The sequence below is a fragment of the Oncorhynchus mykiss genome, chromosome 3 (genome assembly GCF_013265735.2).
Source record: "Oncorhynchus mykiss isolate Arlee chromosome 3, USDA_OmykA_1.1, whole genome shotgun sequence".
In the NCBI taxonomy this organism is placed as follows: Eukaryota; Metazoa; Chordata; class Actinopteri; order Salmoniformes; family Salmonidae; genus Oncorhynchus; species Oncorhynchus mykiss.
This window is the reverse complement of record NC_048567.1, coordinates 21134247-21152887: the sequence shown is the minus strand read 5'-3', so window position 1 is coordinate 21152887 and position 18641 is coordinate 21134247. Positions and strand designations below refer to the sequence as shown.

Genomic DNA, 18641 nt, shown 5'->3' with positions numbered 1-18641 from the left:
ATTTTCCACAGATGTCAAAAGTACAAATGCCTCTTTAACGGCTAAAGTGAAATATTCCAGCATTAATATTCCTCAAACACATATTAAAAGGCCATGTATTGGTTTAGAAGAAAAAAACACACTATCCTTATTCAGAACATCTGCTAAATCTATTCTGACATAGACACTGGAAGCATTTTCCAGGTCAAAGTCCTGCTCCAAATATTTGGAAAAGACCGTCTGGAGAGTTGACCACAGTTTGTTGGACCAATTTGACCACTGTTTATAGAATATTTACAACATTCGGATAAATATTGCACCACAAAAACATAGGGAAAGCACATACGTTGAATTCTATTTCTAATGGCAAATGTTGTTCAAAGTTCTATTGTAATAGACATAATATTGATAATCATACATGATTTTGATATCAAAGGACTCTATCAATGGGCCGGGGTGGCTAGTTTCAAAAACGTCGAGACAGAACGTTCATGAAGTCTGGAGCCTAGACAATAAATGTAAACGTTGTCAGTGGCAACGAAAGGTATCACTTCCGAGTGAAAGGTTGTTAAATTATTTCAAGATGGCTGCCCCCTCGCAGATGGCAACCTCTGAGCTGTACTGCTGGGAAGGCGATTGGGATTTACCGTCTGTCGACACTGAGTGTTTCATTGTATTGGTAAGATATCAATTATGATGTAATTCCAGCAATAACAACACTGCAAGATAGCACAGCTTGGCTGCCTTCATATTCAGTTGCAAGCTAATGTCAATGTTCATGACGTTGGCTTGGACATCACGTCTCTCACTGACATGGCTATCTATTAACGTTAGTTGTCTAGCTATTTGTAATAAACATTTCACCGTAACTACTGGTAACGATTAGTATTTTTGCATGATAGTTATCGTTATATGGGCCGTTACCATGTAATTGCATTGCAAGGGGAACATTGTTACATTAGCATCTACGGCTGGCTGACTTATACCCCTTTCAGACACTGTTAACCTTTCAGACCATTTAAAAATGGTCGCCATCGACCCGTTACTGTAGCGACGTCCTATGTAAGAAAAGGTAATTAGTTAACTTTGCTAGCTAACAGCAGCTAACTAGCAACAACAGCAGCATGCACTGGCAATTTGCAAATAAATCTCACAAGAATGTAGAGAATTGAATGTACTTAGCTAACCTCAATCAATGCAAACAAGCAGGTTTAGTTAAACAGCTGTAAGTACAGTAAACCTTCACTCTACCTGCCTTTGTGTGTGTCTCAGTGAAGGCTACTCAGAGGAGGAAGGGGAGGACCATCCTACTCAGTGAATTTCAGAAGCACTATGGTGTAGCCGGAGGACACCTAGTTTCCATCCTCCTCTGGGTACATTGACTTCAATTTAAACCTTAGAGGCTCATGGTTCTCACCCACTTTCATAGACTTACACAGTAATTATAATAACTTCCAGAGGACGTTCTCCAACCTATCAAACCTCTTGCAGCATGAACTGACATGTTGTCTATCCAATCAAAGGATCAGAGAATGAATCTAGTACCGTAAGAATAATCTACAGCTAGCTAGCACTGCAGTGTATAACATTTGGTGAGTAGTTGACTCAGAGAGAAAGAGAATAGTTTTACAGATTTAAAAAAAAAAGTATTTCTTCAAAAATGAAGGAGAAACAGCAGAATGAGCGAGAGAGAGGGGGAGCTAGCTATATTTTTAGTAGTTTACCTTGCACTTACTTAGCTAGCTAGCTAATTTAGCCTACTCAACAACCTGACTCAAACAGAGAGGAATGCTATTTTAATGTTAGCTAGCTAGCTAAGGCTATCCTAGTCAAGGTAAGCTTTTGGTTTTATTAATTTATTGCCACAGAGCCAGTCGGTGTAACTGCTAAACTGCTTGCTGTTCACAGGACTGTGAGATTGTACACATGGGTTGGATTGTGGGTTTGCTAGCGTGTTAGTTCTAGTAGCTATGTTGACTATGAAGTTAACTGATATGGCGTTAGCGATTATGGTATGACGGTTTGGTTTGTAGAGTTTTTTTGTTGCCTGGTCACAGACCGATGTTGTGTTGTGCATTGAAGTCCACAAGTGAAGGGAAAAGGAGAGAGGAGGAGACCATGTAGATGCGAGAAGGATTTATTCAGTGAGCAAAGTGATGATGCTGTTATGAAAGTGAACTGTGTGTGCGGGTGATCAGGGGTGTATTCATTCTAGAGGTCGACCGATTATGATTTTTCAACGCCCCGATACCGATTTATTGGAGGACCAAAAAAAGACGATGCCGATTAATCGGCCGATTTAAAATACAATAAAAAATAATAATATGTATTTATTTGTAATAAGGACAATTACAACAATACTGAAGTTACACTTATTTTAACACATCAATAAAATCAATTTAGCCTAAAATAAAATGTTACATTTGGTTTAAATAATGCAACAACAAAGTGTTGGAGAAGAAAGTAAAAGTGCAGTATAAAGCTGCATGTATGTAAGAAAGCTAACTTTTAAGAACATATGAAAGCTGGTGGTTCCTTTTAACATGAGTCTTCAATATTCCCAGGTAAGAAGTTTTAGGTTGTAGTTATTATGGGAATTATAGGACTATTTCTCTCTCTACCATTTGTATTTCATATACCTTTGACTATTGGATGTTCTTATAGGCACTTTAGTATTGCCAGCCTAATTTCAGGAGTTGATAGGCTTGAAGTCATAAACAGTGCTGCGCTGCAAGCATTGCTAAGAGCTGCTGTTTGAATGAATGCTTACGAGCATGCTGCTGCCTACCACCGCTCAGTCAGACTGCTCTATCAAATATCAATCCTATACTTAATTATAACATAATAAACACACAGAAATATGAGCCTTTGGTCATTAATATGGTCAAATCCAGAAACTATCATTTCAAAAACAAAACGTTTATTCAGTGAAATACGGAACCGTTCTGTATTTATAAGTCTAAATATTACTATTACATTGCACAACCTTCAATGTTATGTCATAATTATGTAAAAATCTGGCAAATTAATTATGGTCTTTGTTAGTAATCAATGGCCTTTCAACAGTTTGCAACGAGCCAGCTGGCCCAAACGGCTGCATATGGCGAAGTTGAAGTAGGCTGTGATTCTATTTTTTTATTTTTTATTTATTTCACCTTTATTTAACCAGGTAGGCTAGTTGAGAACAAGTTCTCATTTGCAACTGCGACCTGGCCAAGATAAAGCATAGCAGTGTGAACAGACAACACAGAGTTACACATGGAGTAAACAATTAACAAGTCAATAACACAGTAGAAAAAAAGGAGAGTCTATATACATTGTGATGATATATTAACAGGCATCGCATTGATTATATGCAACGCAGAACAAGCTAGTTAACCTAGTAATATCATCAACTATGTGTAGTTAGTTAGTGATTATGTGAAGATTGATTGTTTTTTTATAAGATAAGTTTAATGCTAGCTAGCAACTTACCTTGGCTCCTTGCAGCCACAAGGTCCTTTTGATGCTGCACTTGCGTAACAGGTGGTCAGCCTGCCACGCAGTCTCCTCGTGGATTGAAATGTAATCGGCCATAATCGGCGTCCAAAAAGGCAGATTACCGATTGTTATGAAAACTTGAAATCGGCCCTAATTAATCGGCCAGACCTCTAATCATAATTCAACATAGGAATGCAGCATAGCCTAACACATGATTAACCACACAGACCATACAGGTGTTTGGCTACCCTCCCAAAGTTATAGCTCTGAAGTTGACAAATGAAGAGGAACTAATGAAGGAATCTGTGCAGTGTGCAATCTTGGAAGACATCTGGATCGAAGATAAGGCTATTCTTAAGGCTATTGTCTGGTGCCCTTTGTCTTACATGCACCTCTCTGTACACAGCTTTTAGGGGATCTGGCTTTATTAGCTAACTCCAAGCCTCTCGCTACACTGCAGCAGAGTAACTGGCTTTAGCTCCCCCCTCAGTTTCTTACAGGAAATTCCTGGTATGTCCATCATGGTACAGTTCTCATGGTACCCATGTATTCAAAACCCAAAGATTGTGTTGTACGTATCTGACTGGAAGCAGTGTTTTTGATGTAGCTGAACATTCTTCCAATGTAAAACCTCTAATAATGTTCCATTTGGTTTGCTCTTAATACAAGGCCACCCCAAAAAATCTATTGTATTACAGTAAACCACAACATTTCCATTGCATGTTCAGTTAAATGACTGATGTGTTCACAAGCCACATATGACAGCTTATAATACCTTGCAGGCTTGACTAAACCAGATTTAAGCATCATAAGCTACCTTTCCTCCCTGGAAAATCTTCAGACATGAAACTTTTTTTTAAAAACATGTATATTTTGGACCCACATCTTACTGGAGGGAACAAGATGTTAAATGTGGGTCTGGAAAGTGACTTTCCTCCCCTGATACTTTTTTTTTGTGGTTGGAAAATGCACATCTTGCTTGCTTTTAGTTTGTGTCTCAGTGTCGTCTCTAAAACCCCAAATTGGCTATTGAACTGCAGCCATGTTAGTGACACATCAAACTCTTGGATGAACTCTTGTCTGGAAATGAGCAATTTCATTCAGAGTTTTCCAGGATGCCCCCCGGGTTTTCACTGCAACTGGGTAAATTTGTGTCTGATGATGTGTCACATTCACAGACCTCATTATTTCCATTCAGTTAACTGGCAAAATGTCACTGCATTTAGGCTAGAGGTCTGTACATTCAACCTATTAGGTAATTGCAAAAGTGAATTAGAGAACCCTCCAGATTTTTCTTTAAAAAATCTATGTTTTTGAGTTACTTAAAAATTACAGCATTAGCATATCTACTTGATGGTTACTGCTAGATTAGCCTATGTTTATAGCATATGTTATTGCCAATGGCTAGTCTAATTATCATATTAAACATAGTTAATTGGAAAATCATGTAAGAGATTGATGTTTAGTTAGTAACAGACTGATGCTGAGACTCAGATTTTTTCACTTTAAAATGTAGGTCAAACAAAAACAATGATTTAAAAGTTTAACAAACTGTACAAGTCTATGCACAGGGACTACTTTTAACAATGCAAAAACACATTTACTTGAACAGTGCAGATGCAGAGTTTGGCATACATTTTAAAGTGAAAAAACAAATTCAGTAGTAGCCTACCATGTCTTTCTACTACAGGCAAGTGGCATTCATACATATCTAGAAGAGGAGTCTCTCTTTACATTCCTCAGATGAGAAGTGTGTTGCTCTGTTTTATTAAGCAATGATGGAAAAAAAATGATTGGCAGTGTAGGCTAGCACTCAATTACCTGCACCTGTTTGTAGTCTCTCATGCAGAGTAGAGGACGGTGGGGTCTGAATACTTATGTAAAAAAGGTAATTCTGTTTTTTAAATTTTAAATACATTTGCAAACATTTCTAAAAACCTTTTTTCACTTTGTTATTATGGGGTATTGTGTTTAGATTGTTGAGGAAATGTTTTTATTTAATCCACTTTAGAGTAAGGCTGTAACGTATGTGGAAAAAGTGAATGGGTCTGAATACTTTCCCGAATGCACTATATAGTATATACACTGAGTGTACAAAACATGAAAAACACCTTCCTAATATTGAGTTTCAGCCCCTTTGCCCTCAGAACAGTCTCAATTCGTCGGAGCATGGACTACAAGGTGTCGAAAGCGTTCCACGGGGATGCTGGCACATGTTGACTACAATGCTTCCCACAGTTGTCAAGTTGACTGAATGTCCTTTAGGTTGGGGACCATTCTCGATACACTTTGGAAACTGTTGTGTGAAAAAGCCAGCAGTGTTGCAGTTCATGACACTCAAACCGGTGTGCCTGGCACCTACTACCATACCCTGTTCAAAGGCACTTCAATATTTTGTCTTGCCCATTCACCCTCTGAATGGCACACATACACAAGGCTTAAAAATCATTATTTCACTGATCTCCTCCCCTTCACTGATTTTTAAATTGGATTTAACAGGTGACATCAATAAGGGATCATAGCTTTCACCTGGATTCACCTGGTCAGTCTGTTATGAAAAGAGCAGGTGTTTTGTGTGTGTGTGTGTGTGTGTGTGTGTGTGTGTGTGTGTGCGCATACTGCATACCATAACACACACACACACAATCATTCAATCTAGCTAGGCCTTCACCTAGGCTACATATCTGAATAGGTCTACCAATATATTATTTATGTATTTTAGACCTGTAGGGAAGATATGAATATATGAATGTTTTATTTTCAGTCTAGCTAGTCTTCGGTTTACGACCAAAGATAAAAACGTTGAGAAGGAATTTCCTAATAAAGTCATAGCCATGATGTCAGCTTTTGATGTGTTTAATTACATTTTTTCCAACCGGTTGGGTAACTTTGGCCAACAGCGGACAACTTCTCTCCATTCCTCCCTCCTAACTGTCACTGGCTATTCCATTATTGAAGATCTAGTTCTGCCTTCTTGAATGAGTTTTTCTTTCAATCTGAAGTGAGATCTGTCCTTCACAGTGGAGCACCAGGCCCAATGTTGATACTATTGCTGTACATTGTACACTATAAATAAGCTATGGTTGTGTACTGTACTTGACTTCTTACAAATGTCTACTTGTGATTGTGATATGATCAGTTTGTCATTGTTGTGGGCAGACCCTAAATTATATGATTATGTCTTCTGAGGTAAAATGTATTGAATGACTGTATCTAAATTATTTTAATGTGTTATCGGTTTTGATGATTGTAGGATACATTAAAGCAATAAGGCCATTCTCAATGCCCTGGGGCCAGCTGAAAGTGGGATTTGTAAGTACTTGTGGACACTGTGGAAGGAATTACCTCTTCTTTTCCATGAAATGACATCTCGTCACGCCTGTCTGCAAGCATAGTCGGGTCGATCTGTTCAACTCTGCCAAACCACATTTATAGGAATTAGAGGTCGACCGATTAATCGGAATGGCCGATTAATTAGGGCCGATTTCAAGTTTCCATAACAATCGGAAATCGGTATTTTTGGACACTGATTAAAAAAAAATATATATATATATATATTTTTAAAAAAACTTGGCAAGTCAGTTAAGAACACATTCTTATTTTCAATGACGGCCTAGGAACCGTGGGTTAACTGCCTGTTCAGGGGCAGAACGATAGATTTTTACCTTGTCAGCTCAGGGATTCAATCTTGCAACCTTTTGTTTTCGAGATGATAGTTTCTGGATTCGACCGTATTAATGACCTACGGCTCGTATTTCTGTGTGTTATAATTAAGTCTATGTTTTGATAGAGCAGTCTGACTGAGCGATGGTAAGCACCAGCAGGCTTGTAAGCATTCATTCAAACAGCACTTTCGTTCGTTTTGCCAGCAGCTCTTCGCAATGCTTCAAGCATTGCGCTGTTTATGACTTCAAGCCTATCAACTCCCGGGATTAGGCTGGTGTAACCGATGTGAAATGGCTAGCTAGGTAGCAGGGTGCGTGCTAATAGCGTTTCAAACATCACTCGCTATGAGACTTGGAGTAGTTGTTCCCCTTGCCCTGCAAGGGCCGCGGCTTTTGTGGAGCGATGGGAAACGCTGCTTCGAGTGTGGCTGTTGTCGATGTGTTCCTGGTTCGAGCCCAGGTAGGAGCGAGGAGAGGGACGGAAGCTATACTGTTAAACTGGCAATACTAAAGTGCCTGTAAGAACATCCAATAGTCAAAGGTATATGAAATACAAATCGTATAGAGAGAAATAGTCCTATAATAACTACAACCTAAAACTTCTTACCTGGGAATATTGAAGACTCATGTTAAAAGGAACCACCTGCTTTCATATGTTCTCATGTTCTGAGCAAGGAACTTAAACGTAAGCTTTCTTACATGGAACATATTGCACTTTTACTTTCTTCTCCAACACTTTGTTTTTGCATTATTTAAACCAAATTGAACATGTTTCATTATTTGAGGCTAAATTGATTTTATTGATGTATTATATTAAGTTAAAATAAGTGTTCATTCAGTATTGTTGCAATTGTCATTATTACAAATACATTTTAAAAATCGTCCGATTAATCGGTATCGGCTTTTTTTTTTGGTCCTCCAATAATCGGTATTGGCGTTGAAAATTCATAATCGGTCGACCTCTAATAGGAATGTAATTTTATGTATAGCTATCTATCAGCCATACACAATCAAATGTTGCTGTGTATTTTCCTTGTCAATCTACAGTGCAATGTGTCTTTAGGCTACTTTGTATCAAGTCTGCTGCAATACAACAATTGCTTTGAGATCCATTGAAAGGCATATTAATGCAGTCAATTACTGTTAGCTTAATGCAGGACCATTCCATGAATGGTGACCTGGGCCCAGATTGACACAACCTTCTTATTAAGAAGAAATTTCTTCTTAACTGCCATTTTTCCCATAACTCTAGATTTATGAAGAAAGTCAAGCAAAGTTGCTATTCCTAAAAATATGTAATTGTAAATGTTCTTGCTCTATTTCTTATGTTTCTCCTTAATCAAAAAGTTAAGAAGAAATTAGATTCTTGAAAATAAAGTTATTGGATTTGTTCTTAATTCCAACATAGCTAAACCCTTGTCCTAAACTCTGGGCAGTGAGAGAATAAGCTCATGAAAGCAATTGAACATGTTCAATTCACTCAAACTTAATCTTGAAAGTTTCTGTATGGATTATTTTAAACCCAACAACATGTTTTAGAACAGTAATCTCAGTACGAATTATGCTAACATGATTGTCATTGCTGGCTAGATAGCTACCTAAATTAGTTGCCTAGCAACAAACATTTTAAGATTCAGAAGATATTTGTAAGAAAATCAAGATATTATTGAGGAATTGCACTTACAAACTATCTTATGAACTTGTTTTTTTTTCTTAAAAGCTTAAGTTTTTGTGTAAGAAGTGTTTTGTGAATCTTGGCACTGGTCTTAGTTTGAGAATGTAGGCTATGTTTAGACACCTAATCTGTTTCTATTAGGCCTATTGAAGTTTCTCCTTCACAAGCATTTTTACTCTGGTATTTTACTGCGTTCCTTCTACTTTTCAATCTCCTTACAGGTTATTTATCTCTTCAGGAACAGTTTGTTACATCACAACTGGCAACTGGCACAGCTACCCGCCACTCCGCCACTCCCCTTCCCATGCCTAATCACACTGCATGCTCCAGGACTCATTCAGTCAGGGCAGGCTCCACATCCTTTCTTCCATAATCTCTATCCGAACAGTCTACAGCAAGAAATGTCCCTCCCATTGATAAAAATAAGTATTGTGTAATCTACAGTTGAAGTCGGAAGTTTACATACACCTTAACCAAATACATTTAAACTCAGTTTTTCACAATCCCTGACATTAAATTCTAGTAAAAATTCCCTGTCTTGGATCAGTTAGGATCACCACTTTATTTTAAGAATGTGAAATCTCAGAATAATAGTAGAGCGAATTATTTATTTCAGCTTTTATTTATTTCATCACATTCCCAGTGGGTCAGAAGCTTCCCACAATAAGTTGGGTGAATTTTGGCCCATTCCTCCTGACAGAGCTGGTGTAACCGAGTCAGGTAAGTCGGCCTCTTTGCTTGCACACGATTTTTCAGTTCTGCCCACACATTTTCTATAGGATTAAGGTCAGGGCTTTGTGATGGCCACCCCAATACCTTGACTTTGATGTCCTTAAGCCATTTTGCCACAACTTTGGAAGTATGCTTGGGGCCATTGTCCATTTGGAAGACCCATTTGCGACCAAGCTTTAACTTCCTGACTGATGTCTTGAGATATTGCTTCAATATAGCCACACAATTTTCCTACCTCATGATGTCATCTATTTTGTGAAGTGCACCAGTCCCTCCTGCAGAAAGCACCCCCACAACATGAGGCTGCCACCCCCGTGCTTCACGGTTGGGATGGTGTTCTTTGGCTTTCAAGCCTCCCCCTTTTTCCTCCAAATATAACAATGGTCATTATGACCAAACAGTACTATCTTTGTCCCCATGTGCCGTTGCAAACCGTAGTCTTGGCTTTTTTTGGCTGTATTGGAGCACTGGCTTTTCCTTGCTGAGCGGCCTTTCAGGTTATGTTGATATAGGACTCGTTTTACTGTGGATATAGATACTTTTGTACCTGTTTCCTCCAGCATCTTCACATGGTCCTTTTCTGCTGTTCTGGGATTGATTTGCACTTTTAGCAGCAATGTACGTTTATCTCTAGCAGACAGAACACATCTCCTTCCTGAGCGGTATGACGGCTGCGTGGTCCCATGGTGTTTATACTTGCTTACTATTGTTTGTACAGATGAACGTGGTACCTTCAGGCGTTTGGAAATTGCTCCCAAGGATGAACCAGACTTGTGGAGGTCAACAATTTTGTTGTCTTAGGTCTACATCCACAGGTACAGCCATCACTAACATTGAGTGGCTGCTGCCAACATACTGACTCAACTCTAGCCACTTTAATAATGGAATAATTGATGTAATCAATTTATCACTAGCCACTTAATATAATGCTTGCATACCCAACATTACTCATCTCATATGTATACACTGTACGCTATACCATCTACTGCATCTTGCCTATGCCGTTTGGGTATCACTCATTCATATGTTTTTATGTACATATTCGTATTCATTCCTTTACACTTGTGTGTGTATAAGGTAGTTGTGAAATTGTTAGATATTACTGCATGGTCGGAACTAGAAGCACAAGCATTTCGCTACACTCGCATTAACATCTGCTAAACATGTGTATGTGACAAATAAATGTGATTTGATCTGTTCCACATTTTCTGGATTTTTCCAAGCTGTTTAAAGGCACAGTCAACTTAGTGTATGTAAACTTCTGACCCACTGGAATTACGATACAGTGAAATAATCTGTAAACAATTGTTGGGAAAATTACTTGTGTCATGCACAAAGTAGATGTCCTAACCAACTGGAATGGTTGAAAAACAAGTTTTAATGACTCCAACCTAAGTGTATGTAAACTTCCGACTTCAACTGTACATTGTTACATCTACCGGTGTTTATGTGCATCCACACAGATTAGGGACAGGTTTAATTTTAATTAATTATAATTAATTGCAACTGCGCAAAGTTTTTTTCCTATCCTTTTCAGAAGGCTCAATGTCTCATTCCAAGTGTCAACCTTTAAATTCATCCTTTTTGTTGTTCCGGGTGTTTTTGTCTTTGGGGTTCCTGAGTGGCGCAGCGGTCTAAGGCACTGCATCTGTAGTATAGGCTTCACTACAGACCCTTTTTTATTCCAGGCTGTATCACAACCGGCTGAGATTGGGATTTCCATAGGGCGGCGCACAATTGGCCCAGCCTCGTCCGGGTTAGGGTTTGGCCGGGGTAGGCCAGACTTTGCTGTGGTGCTAAAGGTTATCGAGTATAGCCTGGTGTCTGTGGTGTCTAGAGTTAGGCAGCCTATCCCACAGTCCTGTTGTTTAGATGCTTGCTGTTTGTTTTTACACATTGTCTATTCGGTCCTAAGGGTCTGCTTTAATTGAGGTGTTCATTCCTCCCTACCCCTCCCTTTATGTTAGTGGAATTATTTTGTGCCCAGCTCGGATGCTTCCTGGGGTTTTTGGCCTGTTTAAAAAAAAAAATGTGTACACAAGGCTGTGGAAACTAAGGTATGTCTGGCTCAACATGTTTTAGCTCAGCGTTAATCTGTTAATCATCTCCCTTTACTTCAGGCTTATGCAAAGTTTGCAGGCGCACCCCTCAAATTTCACAAAATCGGCAACCCCTGGAGAAGTCCCACTGGTAAGATGTCTTGTCTTTCGTTTTTAGATCCTTTCATTTTTTGTTGTCTCAACTCGAGAAACATGGCTGCATTAATTCACTTCAGAACTAGGCATATTCTCCTATAATCAAAGGGAACACAGGGAGACTAATAAATGGAATGGAAGGAAAATGTGCTCTCTATAAAATAGAGAGAGCTCCTTCTTGTTTGTTATTCCTTTCTCTTTTACTACATTATTTCTCCATCTGTATAGTATGTTTTTCTTGATTCTTACTTTCCAGACTTAATGTCTTCCCTCTCTTCACCAATGGCTCTCCTCTGCCTTTTCTCTCTATTCTTCATCTCTACATTCTCTCTCTATCCCACTCTCCTGTTTTCTCAGCCGATCCCACAGATCCATCGGTCTGTAATGGTCGTATTAACAGTGGCTGTTAATGAGTGGTGTTGTGAGGTGCCTGTCTTTATGATGCATTTTCCCCCTTTGGTAGGCTCCCTGCCTGCCCTGAAGACCAGGGAGAATGGGAGTCTCTCTCAGCCCAGTGACATTATCATCCACCTCAGGAAACAGGTGACCGAGAGACCGCCTGCTCATGTACAGTACAGCACAGTCCTCTTCTTTGTCTGGAAGAGTTGCTCCATGCTCTGTTCCACACTTTCTTAAAGTGAATTATGGCCCCTGAATTCAAAACTACTGATGGATTCTCGTCACATTTCCTATGACCCGATTTCCCATTGAGAAAAGCAATGTCTCCTATGATCTTTCCTCCCATCCCTCAAGCTCAATTAAATGCACACTTTAGCTAATGCCCAGATGGAACCCATTATCCAAGATAATAACTGCCCCCTGACTGTGGTAGGTGGGTTGTGAGCTACTGCAGTAGGGATGTTGGAAACCACAATGTCAAGCAGATTGATAAGTGCCAAAAACTGCTTATTTTATCCTCCAGAGTGAGTGAGTGAGGGAGGGAGAGAACCTCTCTTAGATTTCCAATCAGGTTGAGTTCTTCTTGATCCCAGCATGCACCATTTCAGACTGACTGCCTTGCAGTCATGAGGTTAAATGGAAAACACTTGACCCAGAACACCTAGACTGCCAGGAGTCCCATAAAGACCTTCACTTAGAGGTAGCTTTTTAGTTTTTTGAATGGGTTTGTGGAGAACATAGAAAGTGCTAATGGTGTAATCGGGCCAAGGCGGCTCATGGTATTGTTCCAGAAGGGCTTTTAAAACTATTTTGAATACCTGACGACAGCGAGACTGGTTTAAAATGTTGTGGTCCGTGAATCCTGTCGTGATGTTCGTGAAAGGTGATGAATCTCCTGAAGTGTGTTGTGATATGATCCTATCTTTCAGAAATACAATGCCGACTTCGACCTGTCTGCCAAAGAGGAAGCAGACACTCTGGCCTTCATCTCACTCCTGGAGGAAAAACGGATGCCAGCTCTGGTGAGGATCACTGTTACTCAGAGAACAAGACAGATAGGGAGGGGGCTGAAGGGAATGAGAGAGAGCGTGTGTATGTGGAGAGAATGAGTGAGGAGGTTGTAGAAGACATTTCTGCAAGAATGAGATGACGTGGAAGATGTCACTAGTTGTGCACTAGTGACTGGGTTGTGCCACATCACTCCGATTATGGCAAAAAGTTATTAGAATTTGCTTAATTTATTTTGTCAGATAACTCTGTCTCGCTAGAAAAAGTGTAGGTAATTATACCTGGTGCTTCATTGTGTCCTATAAAGAAATACCTCAAACGTTGTTTCCTGTGCCAGCAGAACCGTGTCAACATGGAACAACCTGTGGCTTCCTGCAGCACTTTGAAGTGGGATAAACAGCCACTGTGCTCTCAATGCCAAAATGTGTAGCTCAACTGCTGTATTTTGTGTCTGTTTGAAATAATCTGAATATCCTAAGGATTCTAATTCATAGTGACTACTATGTCATTACCTCTAGCTTGTTGAAGCCCTTTTGCATCTCTTTCACACTTTTGTGCTTCTCTCTCTTTCTGGTCTAGGTCTATACTCGGTGGATTGACCCTAAGAACTATGTGGAGGTGACTCGGCGCTGGCACGCGAAGCACGCCCCATTCCCCCTGAACTTCTTCCTGCCCGGCAGCATGGAGGAAGGAATCCATGCTGAAACGCCTGTGCACAGTAAAAAGCAATAAACAATATTCTAAATGAAAAAATAGGTTTAAGACTATTTCCTGAATGCCAACCACATGTTAGGGTTTTGAGTTCTTGTCCAGTTCAGTCTTGTACAACACACATTTAAATATACCACTGCCATTAGCAAGTTAGACTACTACTTTTCATTAAAAACACCTAAAAAGGGCCATAAAATTCCAGTTGTGTGAATTGGGATAGGTTATAAAAATAAAAATGTTGTGGGGGTGTTGCGCTGTGATTTAACCATGTGCTGAGAGAGGTGTGAACATTGGACTTGCCTCCGTAGCTGAGCTGACGCATGCTTCAGACATCATTGCTCCCTGTGATGATGTAATGGTTTATAGGGTTGCCATGGGAACTCGACTTGTTTCCCAAAGCGCTGATCCAGGGCAAAGCCTTACCTAAATACACGGCTCTGGTCCAGGGTACCTTTTTTCAGTCTTATAATGGTTAAAGACTTGTAATGGTCTCTTGTAATTGGAACAACACAAATAAATAATCATAACATTTAAAACTATATAAATATATATATACAAAAATAAGACTCATAATTATCAAAAAGAAGTAACAAAGACAAATAGAAACAAATTGTAGTGTATATAAATAAAAAAGATGATTGAGTTATTACACTATTACCCTATTGCTAACAAAAAAACACAAATAAAACTAAATTGCACAAATCCTATATCATACAAATATACAAATAGAAGTATACACTTATGAAGAACTATTGCACTATTACACTTCAAACAAGAAATACACTAACTAAATTGCACAACTAATTGCATTACTAATTGCATTAGTACTGTACAAAATTAGAGGTGCGCTATTTGATAGATTCCCCCGCTTCCCCTACCTTGGGCTTCCAGTGGGGAAACCTGAGGTCAGCCTTCCCCCGTCCCCTCCCCATCTCGTACTTCTGTGTGAGAGACCTTCCCAGGCAGTAGCCTGCCTAGCTCACAAACTAGAGCAGGCAGGGCACCCACTCCGACAAGGTTAATTGACTCACAGTGCCACACGGTGACATGATATAATTTACGTGAATTGCAAATGAGCGATAGAAAACCAATTGCGCAAATGTCACCATTCAGAGTCTTTAATTGTTTTTATTTAAACATTTTTGTCTGGGTGCCCCATGCCACCCCAGGCAAGATGCCGCCCTGGGTGGCTGCTCATGTCGCCTATGCCTCAATCCGTCACTGGTTCTTATGCACGATGCAACGCGGAGTGCCTGGACACAGCCATATATCAGATATGTGGCCAGATATATTGGCCATATATCACAAACCCCCGAGGTGCCTTATTGCTATTATAAACCGGTTACCAACGTAATTAGAGCAGTAAAAATAAATGTTTTGTCATACCCATGGTATGCGGTCTGATATACCACAGTTGTCAGCCAATCAGCATTCAGGACTTGAACCACCCAGTTTATAATAAGGAATATATCATGATTCAAAATTATTTGAGAATTTGGCCTGATGTCGGTTTGTCAACACCTTTCTCTCTCCAGCTGTACTGCGATGCTATGGAGTGTATGAACCATCTCTCGCAGAGGCTGGGCTCAACAAGTTCTTCTTCCGGGACTCGTAAGTCCACACAGAGAGGTTCTACCTCAATACATTAAACTGGGAATTCAGCACTTCAACTTAATTCACTTGCATGGCATCCATATGCATCTCTAACTACATGACACTGTTCCCTCCAGACCTTCATCTTTGGACGCTTTTGTCTTTGGCTACTTGGTGCCCATCCTGAAGATGAAACTGCCCAATGGAAGACTCCAATAGCACCTCAAGTCACTGGACAACCTGAGCCACTTCTGCTCCAACATCCTGGCGCTCTACTTCCCCAGTGAGGGACGAGATGTGGGACCACATAACATACTGTACATGCAGTATATTGTCTTCGATGATATCTATTATATAACTTGCTATTGTTGTTTAACTTTTGAATTCCATGTCTCACACTTTTTCTTGTTTATCTTTTGTGCAGAAGGTTTTAGTCGCAAGGTGTCCTCTCAGCCTGAAGGGGGTGACGCTGATAACGAGCCTGGTAAGAGGCGCAAGCAGCTGGGCGCCATGTTGAGCTACGCCCTCCTCACTGGCATTGTGGCTATTCAACATGTCAAGCAGGAGGCATTAGACCACCGTTCCCCAGGTCTCATGTCACTCTCCTCCAACGAGGAGGAGGATGAGGAGGGCAGAGGAGGAGGAGACGGCTGCAATTCAAAACTGATCTCCTGTGTCTATTCCTAATTCTTCGTTGACGCTCCCTCAGAAGTCTGGAAAAAGACTGGAAAGGTGTTAACCAATATGGCAGAAGCTCCAGTTAGCCTTTTAGACTTGGTGGAAGGTTTACTCTAATGCTGATGCCTCAACAATCCCTTCAGATCCTGGAGGAGGAGTCAATACAAAGAAATTTGCTATGTATGCTATAGTGAAGACTGTGCTGGCCCTATTCCTGCATTGCAGCAAGTCAATAAAATAAACAGGGAAGTTCAATAAATCACTTCAATGTTCCAATACATCTATCTGCTTGAGGCTTGCTTTAGGATGCCAGCCATACATACATTATTGTCTAATTCAGAGTTGCAAGAAGCTCTTTGACTTTGTAAAGCAAGCCTTTACACAGCGAGCAGATGTATTGGAACATTGAAGTGATTTATTGAACTTCCCTGTTGGATAATAAATAATTTATGGTATGTAAATTTGTAATGCAATTGTTAATAGAGTTAACCTTATTCAATCTTGGTTTGAGGGCAGAAGTAATGTTACACACAGGTTGCACACAAACACCTTAACCATAAACATTTCTTGCCTAAACTTTTTTTTTCTTTTTTTTCTCCCCAATTTCGTAGTGTCCAATTGTTGTCTACAACTCCCGTACGGGCTCGGGAGAGACAAAGGTTGAAAGTCATGCGTCCTCCGATACACAACACAACCAAGCCGCACTGCTTCTTAACACAGCGCGCATCCAACCCGGAAGCCAGCCGCACCTGGCAACCTTGCACCTGGCGCACTGCGCCCGGCCCGCCACAGGAGTCGCTGGTGTGCGACGAGACAAGGACATCCCTAACCCGGACGACGCTAGGCCAATTGTGAGTCGCCCAACGACAGAGCTTGGGCGCGAACCCAGGGTCTCTGATGCTGCAGTACAGCGCCCTTAACCACTGCGCCACCCGGGAGGCTCTTGCCTAAACTCAATCCAACCCCCTGAACCTGCCTAACCTTAACCAATTAGGATTACTTGCCTAAACTTAACCAAACACATTTGTTTCTGCCCTCGAGGCAAAGCTGCCCTCGGGACCAGATACAATAAATATATGCCAAAAATTAGGATGTGGGGTGTAAAGATGAGGATGGAACACCCGTAGCATGAATATATAGCATTTTTTATAGTGCGAAAAAGAGTTGAAAAACCAAACTAAATGTATTCATGTTGGCTTTATTTTCATGGTTGAATAAATGGGTCACATACATACTTTATATTGTGTGAAGGAGATATGTTTTTTTGTGTGTATTAACTATTGTGACACCCTGAACTTTTGATAGGCCTATCTGGGACAGGGGTACTTGTGCTTGGAAAGATAAAAGAGCATTCTGCACCTCATCTAACATGTTACAACTCATGGCTACATATTTCCGCCTGGTTTCATAGACTAGACGTAACATAGTAAATCCAGGACACTCAAATTACGCTGAACAAAAATATAAATGCAACCATTTCTAAGATTTTCCTGAGTTACAGTTCATATAAGGAACTCAGTCTGTTGAAATAAATTCAGTAGGACCTAATCAATGGATTTCACATGACTGGGAATGGTCACAGATACCTTAAAAAAAAGATAGGAGCGTGGATCAGAAAACCAGTCAGTATCTGGTGTGACCACCATTTGCCTCATGCAGTGCAACACGTCTCATTCGCATGGAGTTGATCAGGCTGTTGATTGTGGCCTTTGGAACGTTGTCCCACTCCTCTTTAATGGCTGTGCGAAGTTGCTGGATATTGGCGGGAACTGGAACACGCTGTCATACACGTTGATCCAGAGCATCCCAAACATGCTCAATGGGTGACATGTCTGGTGAGTATGCAGGCCATGGAAGAAATGGGACATTTTCAGCTTCCAGGAATGGTGTACAGATCCTTGCAACATTTATTGCCATTGATAAAATGCAAGTGTGTTTGTTGTCCGTAGTGTATGCCTGCCCATGACATAACCCCACCGCCACCATGGGGCACTGTTCACAATGTTGACATCGGTAAACCGCTCGCCCACACGACCCCACAGTCTGCTATCTGCCTGCTACAGTTGAAACCGGAATTCATCCTTGAAGAGCACACTTCTCCAGCAAGCTAGTGGCCATCGAATGTGAGCATTTGCCAACTGTCAGTTTTGACGCCAAACTGCAGTCAGGTCACCCTGGTGAGGATGACAAGCATGCAGATAGATGAGCTTCCCTTAGACGGTTTCTGCCAAATTCTCTAAAATGACATTGGAGGAGGCTTATGGTAGAAAAATGAACATTCAATTCTCTGGGAAAAATTATGGTGGACATTCCTGCAGTCAGCATGCCAATTGCACACTCTTTCAAAACTTGAGACATTTGTGGAATTTTGATATGACAAAACTGCACATTTTAGTGGCCTTTTATTGCCCCAGCACAAGGTGTACATGTGTCATGATCATGCTGTTAAATCAGCCTCTTGATATGCGACACCTGTCAGGCAGATGGATTATCTTGACAAAGGAGAAATGCTCACTAGCAGGGATG

General features: G+C 40.5%; 1 protein-coding gene across 5 annotated transcripts; it reads left to right on the top strand.

The window, feature by feature from the left end:
- The first annotated feature begins 531 nt into the window (after positions 1 to 531).
- On the top strand, positions 532 to 16811 carry LOC110513075 (metaxin-1). Of its 5 annotated transcripts, none has more exons than XR_002471958.2 (8): positions 532 to 658; positions 11652 to 11721; positions 12190 to 12269; positions 13055 to 13147; positions 13713 to 13851; positions 15380 to 15455; positions 15575 to 15720; positions 15862 to 16811. XR_002471958.2 is itself a non-coding variant. In XM_021593124.2 (7 exons), exons 1-7 carry the CDS (start codon positions 563 to 565, stop codon positions 15654 to 15656), a joined length of 636 nt encoding a protein of 211 aa, XP_021448799.2. In that variant the 5' UTR covers positions 532 to 562; the 3' UTR covers positions 15657 to 16811. The 5 variants fall into 5 exon arrangements, 1 of the variants encoding a protein (XP_021448799.2); XR_002471957.2 differs by having other exon boundaries at positions 15575 to 15734; XR_002471956.2 differs by having other exon boundaries at positions 15575 to 15754.
- Positions 16812 to 18641: the final 1830 nt, after the last annotated feature.

Excerpts from the sequence above, each read along its gene's own strand:
- LOC110513075 (XM_021593124.2), top strand. The coding sequence starts at position 563 with ATGGCTGCCCCCTCGCAGATGGCAACCTCTGAGCTGTACTGCTGGGAA. Across the intron at positions 13,148-13,712 it reads AAAAACGGATGCCAGCTCTG|GTCTATACTCGGTGGATTGA; the intron begins GTGAGGATCACT and ends TTTCTGGTCTAG. Across the intron at positions 13,852-15,379 it reads TGCTGAAACGCCTGTGCACA|CTGTACTGCGATGCTATGGA; the intron begins GTAAAAAGCAAT and ends TTCTCTCTCCAG.